The following is a 14,515-nucleotide window of genomic DNA, read 5'->3' on the forward strand; positions in this document are numbered from 1 at the left end:
CCTCCAGCCCACCATTCAGGAAGCTGAGTTAATACTTACCATTATATGTCTCATCCTGGGGTAAAGTTAATTGAAAGGTCTTTACACAGCTCAAAAAATCTACTATACCAGAAAAAAATTTAAGGATTCATTTTCTGGGCTCCTATAGTAATTAAAAACTAAATGATGGGGGAGGAAAAAGGGGTAGAGTGGGCAGACAGGTAGTAAAGAAGGATTCCAGCATAAAGAAGATGTGGTATATATACACAATGGAATATTACTCAGCCATAAAAAAATGAAATATTGCCATTTGCAGCAACATGATGGTCCTAGAGATTATCATACTAAGTAAAGTAAATCAAAGACAAATATCATATATCACTTACATGTAGAATCTAAAAAATGATACAAATGAACTTATTTACAAAACAGAAACAGACTCACAGACATAGAAAAAAAACTGTGGTTACCAAAGGGGAAAGGGGAGGGATAAATTAGGAGTTTGGGATTAACAGATACACACTACTATATATAAAGTAGATAAACAACAAGGACCTACTGTATAGCACAGGGAACTATATTCAATGTCTTTTAATAAACTATAATGGAAAAGAATCTGAAAAGGAATATATATATATATAAACTGAATCACTTTGCTGTACACCTGAAACTAATACATTGTAAATCTATTATACTTCAATTAAAAAAAAAAAAAGGATTCCAGCAAACCACTTGCAGAAGGAAGACCAATTTTGGCTGCATGCAATTCTTTGTTTCTACACAAGTGACTAGGAGGGCAAATGAGTTTGGTTTACGTATCACTCTAATTTCATTAGCTACCTGGAACACACTGAGAAGGATACTGAAGAAATGCTGAGCCCTGCTGGAGAGATTATCTACTACCAAAGTCTGTCATGGACAGAAAAAGAAGTGAGTATTCATTAGTTATATATTTTCCATTTCTTTACTAAAGTGGATCATAACCTATTCACCTCTGTATCCCCAAAATCTGAGAGCCTGGCACATAGTAAATGTTCAATAAATATTTCAGAATGAATTAATGGGAAAAAAATCGGACTTCTTTTTTTTTACCTTGGTTTCGAACAGGAGTAACAAAGTTGGTACCATGAACATTTCTCCAGTCCCAGGATGCTGGCAAATGCAAAATCTTTTTCTGTATTTCATCAGTTATTGGTGCAGGTTTGGGCCTAGGATGGAAACAGACATTTGATGTCAATATATATTCTTTCCTTTGAGGATGATTCCATGATTTCAACCACCTGGCTGGCTAGAATGTAGATTCAGATCCAAAGAGCACTTGTCTATCAGTGTTTCAATGTGTCTATTATACAAAAATGTGTCTATTATGCAATGTGTCAATTATATAACTAAGTTGTATAAATTACCCATTTCTTTTTCAGGATCTAGTAATTTTCCCTGGTGAAATAATGTTGGTTTCGTATATTGCCATTGCTAATTTTAGTATGCCTAAATAGCTGCATTCTCTTACTTTTAATACATTTTGACCAAGAAAGCAGATGTGAGAAACTGAAGATGGCCTACAAAGGATTTAGAGAAAATAGAGGAATTACTGATGTTTGACTCTGGAGATGGTGGTGATGGTAGCAGTAAAAGAAGTGAAGGCATGGAAATAAAAGATCTAAGTAGAAGCAGGCAGACTAGCTCCACAAACAGATGAAAGTAAGACACAAAGATGGCCACAAATGGCTTTACCACTTACTAGCTGTGTAATATTCGTCAAAGACCTTAACATCACAAAACTATGATCACCTCTTATTAAGATGGGTATAATAGGGGCTTCCCTGGTGGTGCAGTGGTTGAGAGTCTGCCTGCCGATGAAGGGGACACGGGTTTGTGCCCCAGTCCGGGAGGATCCCACATGCCGCGGAGTGGCTAGGCCCATGAGACATGGCTGCTGAGCCTGCGCGTCCGGAGCCTCTGCTCCGCAACGGGAGAGGCCACAACAGTGAGAGGCCCGCGTACCGCAAAAACAAACAAAAAACCCCAAAACAACAACAACAACAAAAAAGATGGGTATAATCATGCCTACTGCAAAGGATTGTTATGAAAATTCAATGTAATAATGATTAACAAGTACTTAAAACATGGCCTTGTCTCTGATAAGTCCTTACTAAATTATTAAGCTATTATGATGATCACCACCACCATCATCATCATCTATGTCATTAAGACTAAACATGCTGCTGATACATTTAGGTGACTATCTGGCACAAAACAGGCAATTGTTAACTTCCTTCTTCCTAACATCCTATAAGGCAGAGTGTTTACCCATCAGTGCACACACAGATAAAACAAAAGCAATGTGACAACAAAGCTCAGTGGAGTGAAAATGAAGACAGTGAAAGAGAAATTAGGGAGATGGAGAAGTGAGAATTACAAACATCACAGGCACACTATACATTATTGGCTCTCAATCATTTGGGTCCAGATTCTTTTAAGAATCTGCAGAGAGCTCTGGACTCAGATGTCCATAAACAATATGTTTTTCTACAAGAGTTCTTCAGAAACATGGCACCTGACACATGGCAAAGCAGTTGGGTCTGAGGCTCAGTCTTCCAGACAGGAGTCCCAGTCTCCCTAGGCTCCAGTGCTGACCCCACCTCCTCCGGGTTCTCCTTTGGCTTGTTACTGAACAGGTCTCAACTTCTCGTCTCACACAGATACAAGATGGCTCTTTCACTTTAGTGAATCTGAGAAGGAATACAATATGCTCCCATTCCCAATTTCGACTAACCAGAGCATCTCACAGACTAGTCATTCCTCAGAATACACTTTGAGAAACACTGTATAAGATTCTTTTCAGATATGGGTAGAACTGTGAGAGAAACTACATAGTCTGCTAAATCCAGCTATAGTTTTTTTTTTTTTTTTTTTTTTTTTTTTTCTTTTTGCGGTATGCGGGCCTCTCACTGTTGTGGCCTCTCCCGTTGCGGAGCACAGGCTCCGGACGCGCAGGCCCAGCGGCCATGGCTCACGGGCCCAGCCGCTCCGCGGCATATGGGATCCCCCCAGACCGGGGCACGAACCCGTATCCCCTGCATCGGCAGGCGGACTCTCAACCACTGCGCCACCAGGGAGGCCCCCAGCTATAGTTTTGAGGGAATAAATCTACCAAATTCCTCACTGTATAAATTCAAAGAACGATATAATTTTCCATAAGAAATACACCATGGGGTATATAAACTAAAGATGGGAAATGCCACTTCTGGCTGAAGGTAGAAGAGGTATATCAATAAATATGGAATATTTTTTGCTGGACCTAAAAACAGAGAAAGGATTTTGATATTTTTACAGGTGGCAAATTTGACAGTTTCTATAGGTAAGTTCAGGGGTATCTGAGGCAAAGGGAGTGTCATGAATGGAGGTAGATGAAAGTTTTCAGGAATTTTCTATCATATTATTTGAAAGCAGGTCAAGGTAGTCAATACAGTTATGGGCAAATTTAGATGGCTTTGATTACCAGGCTAAATTTATTCATTAGACAATAGGTAGTAACCCAATCATAGCTGGGTGTAAGAAGATGTAACAGGCAGTATTTCATAGAATGGCTAAGAGTGGGGACAGGGAGGGGTAGAAACCAAAGAGAGAGAAGGCAGGAAGCTGATCCATTATACAGGATAGAGATGACAAAGCCCTAAGCCAAAGTGTAGAAAATGGAAAGAGAGTAAAGGAAATGGAAGATGCTGTGAAAGCAAAACCCATAAATAGGGCTTGGAGAACATCCGAGTATGTATGAATAGGAAAGGGAGATGGTCAGAGAAAAGATAACATAAAAAGTCTAAGTTAGGATGACCAATAAAATGATGAACAGCCCAGGGAGGAGGATATCAATTGATACAAATATCTTTATTAGTGATAAAGACATGTGCTTTATTACCTTGGAATTCTCCGGCTGTGGCCACCACCTCTCCTAATCATCTCTTTCAGTGTAAGAGTCTCATATTCCATGTATGCGGTCGCAGTCCAAGACTTCTGAATGGCATTGATAGCTTTCACAAAGTTGTGGTTATATTTGTAGAGCCTATTAGAATACCTGCCAGCAAAAGTAAGACAGCTTCAGATACACTCTTTACTGATGTAAATAGATCCCGTTAAAATAGGCACTCTTATACTGTGGGCCTGAGTGGAAAGTGGTATAATCTTTCAGGAAGGCAACTGGATATGTCAATGTCCATATCTCTACATCTATATCTGTATCGATAGCCTAGAATTGGAATGTGTCCTATGAAAATAAAAGTTCAAGTGAACTAAGATGTATGTATAAGGATGTTCAGTGAAACATTTTTATACTAGTGCTAGATTATAGACAAATATTCTAAGGTAAGGGATGGATTAAATAAATAATGGTACTTCATTTGCTATATAGTTTATTCAGTAAAAATGTCTGGAAGATTATTTAGTGATATGGAAGACTTCACACTATATTAAACAAAAAGCAGAATATCAAAGAAGTTTATACAGAATTAATCAATTTTTGTGAAAGTGTACATTTATATTTATACCATAAGTACATACAACCATGGTTATCTGTGAGTGGTGACATAGGATCATCACCTTTCCCTCACCCTCTACAATTTCTACAATGTACCTTTTAAACTTTGTAATAATAAAAAAAAAGGCAGGGGGGAGGACAGCAAAACTGTATACAATATATATATAGCATGGCAAGCATTATAACCACATGATGGGAAAAAAATGGTTCCATAGGGACATTTGGTTTATATCCTTGTTACTCAAATTTGGTTCTTGAGCCAGTATCAGCAGAAGCACCTGGAAGCTTGCTAGAAATGCAGACTCTAAGTATCCAACCCAGGCCACCTGAATCAGAATCTACATTTTTTTTTTTTTAACAAGATCCCCAGATGATTCACAGCAACATTAAAATCTGAAAGACACTGGTTTACCTGATGCCAAATGCTTGGATACAGATGTAAACAAGTCTAACACACAAAGAGCATGTTTACAAAGCAAAAAAACTGAGGGAGTTGATTATTCATTTAACTTAAACATGTAATCACACGTATGTGCCAGGTGCTAGGAATTAACAGAATTCACCATGTTATTTCTACTAAAAAAGATTCTGGCCGTGGAGCCCCTAAGCCCATGAGCCACAACTACTGAAGCCCGTGCACCTAGAGCCCGTGCTCTGCAGCAAGAGAAGCCACTGCAATGAGAAGCCCATGCACCGCAACAAAGAGTAGCCCCCGCTCACCACAACTAGAGAAAGCCAGAGCACAGTAACAAAGACCCAACGCAGCCATACATACATACATGCATACATACATACATAACATTCTGTAACTTAAGTGTGACTCACTACCCAAGACTTTCATTAACATTCAATTATGCAAAGCAAGATATACGTAACCTGAGTAACATGTTAGGCATACTTTGAACTTTTCTTTCTCTTTTAATTTAGATGTTCACAGAGAGTATTTTGATATAGTCAAAAAACCTGGAAGCACTGAAAATAATAAGAAAAATGTGCAACCACATTGATAATGTTTTAATGTTTTTATCAAAATCCTTTCCTATTTGTTGAAAAATGTGAAACCAGAGAGGTACCTTTATGAAATAGATTATAAAGCTGCCTGTATTCTATTTCTGACAACACAACAAAAGCCAGTTACAGTTGTTGTTTCTTAAGACACAGGAATATATTTTAAATTGTAAATGTCTATCTTGAAATCAGATCATTAAGAGCTGAAAGAGACCTTGATGGTAATTTAGTCCTAAATGCTTACTTTACAAGTGAGGCAACATAGATTCTGAGCACTCCGGTTAGTAGCTTCTTCACTAAATTAGGCAATGTTTGAAATGTCAGAACAGTACATAGTACACAGTATGTCCTAATTAGTAGGGTGAATAGTGAACAGCTTCATAGGAAATGTGTTGCTCAAGGATCAATCCAAACAAAGCAATTAAAAAGCTAAGTCCAAAATGGAGGTGATGAATGAGTCTAAATCTTGGGGAGCACTTCCCCAGACAAGTGCAATGTGTCCTCTTTGAACTCATGTCCCCCCACCTTCTCTGCTGCAGAGTCATTCACTGCCAGTGTGGTCTGGCTTTGGATGATTTGTTCATGTACACTTTCAGTGGATTTCACAACCAAACAAAACAGAAAATTTGCTACTGCTAATATTTATCTTTCCCTTCCAAACTAATAAAAGTCTGAAATCTCTTGTGTGGTTCAGAGTTACTTAAACTGGACCCAACTCAACAAAAACTTAAAGTTATACACTGAATTGTGTCCTCCTCAAATTCATGTGTTCAAGTTCCAACCTCCAGTACATCAGAATGTGACTGTATTCAGAGACAGGGCCTTTAAAGAGGACATTAAGGTTACATGAGGCCGTATGGGTGGGCCCTAATCCAATATGACTGGTGTACTTTTAAGAAATGGAGATTAGGACACAGACAGGATGACCATGTAGGACAACAGTGAGCAGCCATCTGCAAGCCAGGGACAGAGGCCTCAGAAGAAACTAAACCTGCTGACACCTTATCTTGGACTTATAGCCTCCAGAATTGTGAGAAAATAAGTTTCTGTTGCTTAAACCATTCAGTCGGTGGTACTCTGTTAGGGCAGCCCCAGGAAACTAATACGCTACATAAATACTAAGAACTTTAATTTCAGTTATTTATTTCCTTGTTTAAAACTTATGTTCATATATACACTACCAAACGTAAGGTAGATAGCTAGTGGGAAGCAGCCGCATAGCACAGGGAGATCAGATAGGTGCTTTGTGACCGCCTGGAGGCGTGGGATAGGGAGGGTGGGAGGGAGGGAGACGCAAGAGGGAAGGGATATGGGAACAGATGTATATGTATAACTGATTCACTTTGTTATAAAGCAGAAACTAACACACCATTGTGAAGCAATTATACTCCAATAAAGTTGTAAAAAAAACAACAAAAAAAAACTTATGTTCAATTAGCATCACCTATATTTGTTGCAACATAAACATAGGTATCTACAAGTATTATGCAACATATTATTACATGGCAATAATAAAATGACTTTTCTGTATAACTCACTGCAATTCTGTGGTCCTTTATATAAATATTCTTTAAAGCTATCATTGGTCCATTACTTTTGAAGTACTTTGAAAAACTACTTTCTTCTCTATCACTCAATGTATTTTTCCAGGAAAGTTGTACATAACATGGCTTATGTTTTCTAAGTCAAATAAATTTTATATAATCAAATTAAATTTTCCAAGAATTAAGACAGACATACATATTATAAAAAACTATATGTATCTTTCATTTACGACAACTCACTTTTCCTGGAGATTCTCAAGGTGTGCTGTGTTCACGTTCACATTCTCAGAGGTATTTCCCTCCTTCTTTCCTGTGAAACAAGCCCAGTTCCTGCCCAGCACATCATGCACCCAGCCAGTCATGGTTTCGTGGCAGTAACTAGTTACCTTGCCACCCTCTTCTTTATACTGCAATCAAATAAGAAAAGGAAAAGACAAGTGAATCTGTGTTCCTCTCTCAGGTCTGTTTCCTTGTCTCCCATTCACAGTAAAGATGCCCCTTTTTCGTTTCATCCTAGGGACCAGCCACTGCCAACCAAAACAAAAACTGAGAGGTTTCAGTTTGCGAACTAAACTTTGCGAAATAAACTTTTCTACGATTAGCATCACTGATTACCAAGCAAAATTTACACAACAAACACCTCTGGGGAACAAAAGGCAGGGAAAGAAACTAACATTTTTAGAGCATCTGCCCCATTCCAGGCATTTTACAAAAGTTACCTCATTAAGCCTATGAGGAGACAGGCACCAATAATCCCATTTTACCAGTGAGTAAGTGGAGGTTCAGCTCAGAGAGGGTAAGCAGCCCCTACCTAAGGTAACAGAGCTGTGAAGTGGCAGAAACAAAATTCTGCTCAGTTTGTCAGACTATACTTTTCCACTCAGAGAAGATATATTACAGCAAAATACAAGAACATATGGTGAAAATTTTCCAAAAAATTAAAATTTTTTCTTCTGTTAACCTCCCAATTTATTAGCATATTCTAATCATGAGGGAGTTAAAGTGACCTGATTATTAAATATTCTCTCCACTTTATTTCACTAGTATGGCCCGTTGTCTTATGTTGATGTTAACACTGAAAAATAACTGCAGTTGACCTTTGAATAGCGCAGGGGCACTGACTCTCCACAGTCAAAAATCCACATATTACTTTATAGTCAGCCATTCCCATCCTGGGCTCTGCTTCCAAGGAATCAACCAGCCTCGGCTCATGTAGTACTGAAGTACGTATTTATGGAAAAAAAATCTGCGTAGAAGTGGACCCGCGTAGTTCAAACGCATGTTGTTCAAGGGTCAACTGTATATAGTGATAGATCTAGTATCTGAACTCAGATGCTTTGGCTCCAGAGCCTAAAAACCCTCATGTTATAACATGTCCTCATGGAGGAAGGATATATAATCCAGAATGAGAGCAGAGAGCATGGGAGGAAGAAAGGAAAACAATGCACGCTAAATTTCTTTATGAAGGGACTTGGATACAGACAATTTCAGGCATTGACTTAATTTAATGGAACAGAAGCACAAAAGCAGTCAAAGGCAACACAAACAAATCAGCACGGCAAGCAGCTGTGTTTCAATGCTTTTCTTTACAAAAGTACGCGGTTGGGGGCTTCCCTGGTGGCGCAGTGGTTGAGAGTCCGCCTGCCGATGCAGGGGACACGGGTTCGTGCCCCAGTCCAGGAAGATCCCACATGCCGCGGAGCGGCTGGGCCTGTGAGCCATGGCCGCTCCGGAGCCTGTGCTCCGCAATGGGAGAGGCCACAACAGTGAGAGGGCCGCGTACCGAAAAAAAAAAAAAAAAAAAAAAGTACACGGTTGGTTTTGGCCCTCAGGAGGTAGTTTGTGGACTGAATCTAATATAATGGATGCTACTTTACCTATGCCGAGGGGGTGGCAAACTTCTTTTTAAGGGCCAAACAGTAAATGCAGGTTATCAGTCCTCTGTCATCATCACTCAACTCTACCACTGCAGTGTGAAAGGTACACAGGAAATGCATAAGTGAATGAACTACACTGTGTTCCAATAAAACTTCATTTACAAAAACAGACTTATAGTTTGCAAACTGCAAGTTTAAAGGAATGTGTAGGCTAAACTACTCTTAAAGGTAAAACTACCTTACTGCATCTAACTCTGAATTCAAATCATATTGAGGCATAGAGTTAAAAATGTATGGCCTTAGGATTCAAAAGAGCTAGGTCTGAATCCTGGGATTCACTGCCACTAAGCTACACAAGATAAGTTACTTTGGGCTATTCATATGTACATTTTGCTTCTTCCTTGGTGGTTCATAACACTGTGAAGCCAGTCTCCCTACTTCTGGCTAAGAATATCTCCACTGGCATGAGTTTGGCTCACCACTCCTCATTTCCCTGCTAAAGCCGCAACTCAGGATACAGGAACACAGAAATAAAGGCCTAGGACATGACCAGGCTGCAACACTGGAGGGTATGTTGTGTGAAAAGGTTAATAAAGTTTATATTTATTATGCTGAACTATCTGTAACTACTATTTTTATAATCAAAAACTGTTCGAGGGCTTCCCTGGTGGCGCAGTGGTTGATAGTCCGCCTGCCGATGCCGGCGACACGGGTTCGTGCCCCAGTCCAGGAGGATCCCACGTGCCGCGGAGCGGCTGGGCCCGTGAGCCATGGCCACTGAGCCTGCGCGTCCGGAGCCTGTGCTCCGCAACGGGAGAGGCCACAACAGTGAGAGGCCCACGTACCGCAAAAAAAAAAAAAAAAAACTGTTCTATATTGGCAACCTCGTATGATGCAGACAGGCCAGCTGGGTAGGCCACTGCTCCCCCCAACCAGTGCTGTTATTAGAAAGCAGTCTGACAAGGCTTTAAGAGTTTTTCAGAGCTAACTTGTAGAAATTGTCAAATACACATAAATGAAAAAAAAAGGCTAAACACAGGAAGATGTTCATTACAGTAGAAGAGGCTAGAGAAGGCTGCTTCCTTTTATAAATATGGTGTTATTGGAACACAGCCAGACCCACTTGTTTATAGTATTGAATATCTTATCTCTGGCTGCTTTGGTGCTACAGCAGCAGGACTGGGGAGCTCCCACAGAGACCATAAGGCTCACAAAGCCTAAAACATTTACTATCTGACCCTGTTAAGAAAAAGTTTGCTGACCTCTCTGTATAGAACAATAGAAAAAAAGAAAACCTGGGAATTCCCTGGTGATCCAGTGGTTAGGACTCCATGCTCTCACAGCCATAGGCCCAGGTTTGATCCCTGTTTGGGGAACTAAAACCCCACAAGCTGTGCAATGCAGCCAAAAAAAAAAAAAAAAAAGAAAGAAAGAAAGAAAAATAACCTATGATGTATTAAGAGGAAAAAACTATAAGATAGTACTTAAGTGGAGTGCAAATAAGTAAAATTTTTATGAAATAGGATTTTTAAAAAATGAAAGGTGAAAATGGTCTTTGGGTGGGATTTTCTTGGTTATTTACAAATGAAGATAGTTATACACATTTCATGAAATTAATCACTTTAAAAAATATTCCTGTTTCCTAAGGATAAGAAACATAGCCTACAAAGCCCTAGAAGAGGACACCTATGAAGGATGGTCCAGATGTTGCTAGAGACTAACTCTGACCTGTCTAGGATTATGATTACACTTCCTGAAAAAAATCATGATTTATATAACCTATTTTGTATTTTTCTAAGTTCTTTCACTTATTTATCAAAAGCTTATTGGTCACATAATATTTCCCAGGCATCATGCTAGGTGCTAGGTGCTAGGCACACATGCACATATGTATTGATGCAGCCCCAGACCTTAAGACGCTGGGAATTCAACAAAATAAACAAACATGTAAATAACGTGGTTATTTATTTGAACCCAAATCATGTGGTCCAGCAAGTTAACCATGCTTGAAAAAGCCTGGGAAATTTCCCCACCCAGGCAGAAAATTTAGATCACAGATGAAATGACTTTCCCAATGTACCAAAAGAGTCAGGGGCATTCAAGTTAGAAGAAATGGGCCCCATGTTTCTCATCAGTGTGGTTTTTGTTCACCTAGTTGGCACAACTTATAAGCATGATGGCTAACACCAAATGAACTTCCCCTGTGAGGGAAAGGCTGATTTGTTATTTTGATTGGAGGGGGAACAATATCACTGAAGCATGATCAATTGTGCTAAAAATCCTTACCATTCGTATTTGTTCAACAACTCTATACCCTTCACCATCAATATTACAGAACTATAGGACCTTAACATTTACCTATCACATCATACTTTATAAACATTTTACAGATTACTCAGAAATCTTAGAGGTTCAAGAGAACATAAAGATAATACAGTCTCGGGGGACAAAAAAAGAGACCTAAAAGAGATGGTTGAACTAGAATTTATAACCAAGCATTCTTCCCAAATACCATGCAACATTTCTTCATACACTTTGTCTTCTCACAAAGTGCTAGAGAAATAAACATACAGGTCAATTGCCAAAAACACGGAGAGGAGATACCTAGAAACCATGCAGGAAAGGCTTAAGCAATTTGCAGAGGGTTTTCATCTATATCATGTGAGCCTCACAATGATCTTTTGGGATAATAAGCATTATGCTTTTCATGGGAAAAAAAAAGTGACTTTGCAAAGTTAGAGAAGAGAGAATTAAAATATGAGTTTAAAGGTTACAAGAATCATTGCTTTATTCATTATTTCCTTTAAAAAACAAAGCTGGAAATTAATTGGCTCTCATGAGTCAGATCCAGATTGTTGCCCAAGACCCTTTTTAGGGGTCACCTAAGTTCTCCAGTAGCCCTAATGGTGATTTCCCACTATTCAGGTGTTTATGTTGTCCTGGCTAGTCCAGTCTTTTTACCCTTTCTGTCAAGGGCTTTTGATACAGGCCAGAGGTAAAGGATGTAGTCTGCAGGCTCGACTACCTGGACTGGATCCAGCTCTGCCACTTACTGGCTGTGTGATCCTGAACAAGTTACTTACCCTCTCTGTACTTTCAATGTCCTCATCTATAAAATCAGGATGATGATAACAGACTCAACCTCATAGGTTGTATTTTATATATACTAACCCGTTTAATTTTCCTAACAGCCTGTGAGGGTTGTTCTTTCCACATAACCACTGTGAGAAGAGGATTTTTTGTTTATTCATTAACTAGGACACTGGCACTAGAAAGCAATTAGTTATTGAAGGAGTGAATAAATAAATGAATAATAGAACAACAAATGCCAAGTCCTATTTAAACAATAACACAAGAAACTTAGAAAAATTTATAATTAAAAGAAGAGTGACACTTTTATAATTAAAAGAAATTTATAATTAAAAGAAGTGGGTCACAGAGACCCAAGTTCTGACTTCTTGTATTACTTCAGAAATGTTAGTTTTCCTCCCCAAACCTCAGCTTCCCTACTTGTAAATTTAAGTTGACCTGAAAGTTCCAAAATATCCCTTCAAGTTTCCTAACTACACAGTCCTTACATCTGTGGATTTCTTATTTATTATTCACAAAGCCAGGTAAATAATTTAGACATACTCCTTACTTACATAGAATATTTATACATTCTAAGTAACCCTAAATAATCCTAAAACACTACAACTGTTTTTACTTAAGCAAATTACTAAGAGATGCTATCCATTTATGTACCACTTCTTATACATTAAATTGATGGAATTATTTTCCATTTAAAATTTTTATTTTATTTTATTCTGTAGTTTTCCCAGTCTAAAATAATTCGGTCTTCTTTTAGAATCTGAAATTACTGTATGAAAGGTAGGACAGGACTGTGATATCACTGTGCAGGACAGCTACAATTTAGTAGAAAAGAGATATTTAACCCCCCCAGAAGCCAAGTACTGAGTACCTTAATTTGAGAGGACCACACACTGTGCCCCCGTTATTTTCTTGATTTGAATGTTCTCAATGTTTGTCATTTTCCCTGCTATTGTAAAATACATCTTTTGTGATTTCTGACATTATTACCAATTAAGAAGTTGAAGTTTTGGCCACACTATCCAGCTTGAAATGTAGCTTAATTTTTTTTTCTAAGGGTTTTCATTTATTTTATTTATATAAACATCAGTCTCTGAATACTGCCTTGCACAGATGGCATAATTTAAATTTCTATTCATTTATGCCAATTTCTATTGCAACAAATAGATAATTGCATAAAATTTGAAGAAATTCCAAACCCTAGCACTTGAGTTTAGAAAACTACTAGGATTCAGTAACTCTCCATTTGCTTCTTCAAGATTAACACTGGGTTGCCAAACATTCTTGAAACCACCTTTCTTCAATTTCCCATTCACTTTATCAATTCTCCAATTCCATCCAATTACCTACTAATGTTAACCAATTGAAAAAGAAAAGGTTGGGATATTTTAGAACTTAAGTTATTTATCCTGGATCTCTTTCTCAACTGCTTTTTGACACTAAGTGGGGGAAGATCACTTATACCTTTTGTTCCACTGTTTTCCTGATTACACTTAGCAAATATTTGAATACTTCCTTTATGTAATGCACTAGCTATGAGAAAAAATGTACTTTAGTGAAAAAGGACTTTGCCCTTTAAATCCCTGTTCTGCCACTTATCATTTATGTAACCTTGAGCAAGTCACAACTAAGGAGCCTCAGTTTCTTCAGCTGATAATGGGAATGATATCTACTTCACTGGATTCCTATTGAGGATAAGGATGACACTGAAGCTTGAAGAGTTTAAAAAATTATAAAACACTAAACAAGTAACAATATAAATACTACCAACTGTTACCACATGGGATACAAAGCCATTTAAGACTTTACTCATGCTGTCAAAGAACTTATACTCTAGCCCAAACTGTCAGCTGAGCAGTTGATACAGGTTTTATCCTGTCAACCAGTGATTTTCCAAAATGAGAAGACAATCCATTAAAATATTAGAAAGAAAAATCTTATAATTTCTATTTCTATTTGTAGCATAGAAATAAAATTGAAAACCAACCTCCACTATTATTTAATATACAAAGCAACACTGATAACCCCACTCAGTTCCAGTGTCAGATGTTCACCTGTTACATGCAGTATGCTGCCTAAAGATGGTTAGGACACAGCACATTCCCTTTTACATGTGCCTGCTTAAACTCACTTATGTACATCTGATGTAATTAAGCTAACTCGCACAAAATGAACAAGTGGCTTAAAATAATACTTGCAAAGAAACCAGGATTTGCAAATACTAATGATGTAAATATAAGAAAACATAAGAAAATAACAAAGCTTACATTTGCCCTATGTCTGGTATGAGTTTTTGAAAACATGTTTTGAAATGGTTCCAGCATTGCGGTATTCACTTTTTAATATTTTATCAATAAAGCAAATGTCTCCGTTTTAAAATTTGCCCATTAAATTGTCATCATTTAACACCAAACATCATTTAAATACCAAACAGTAATTCTTCTAAACTCTACCAGTGACACTTTCATACTTTTAACAAAATG

At 38.1% G+C, this 14,515-nt stretch overlaps 1 protein-coding gene across 1 annotated transcript in view; it reads right to left on the bottom strand.

The window, feature by feature from the left end:
• CTSC (cathepsin C) overlaps positions 1-14,515 on the bottom strand; it is a 42,094-nt gene that overhangs the window by 13,988 nt on the left and 13,591 nt on the right. Inside the window, exons 3-5 of the mRNA XM_081238530.1 lie at positions 7,306-7,472; positions 3,899-4,054; positions 1,072-1,187 (exon numbers count right to left, since the gene is read on the bottom strand). Of these exons, the coding sequence (XP_081094656.1) occupies positions 1,072-1,187; positions 3,899-4,054; positions 7,306-7,472 (439 nt within the window). The remainder of the gene's footprint in view (positions 1-1,071; positions 1,188-3,898; positions 4,055-7,305; positions 7,473-14,515) is intronic.

The sequence above is a fragment of the Mesoplodon bidens genome (genome assembly GCF_964165515.1).
Source record: "Mesoplodon bidens genome assembly, chromosome: 7".
NCBI lineage: Eukaryota > Metazoa > Chordata > Mammalia > Artiodactyla > Ziphiidae > Mesoplodon > Mesoplodon bidens.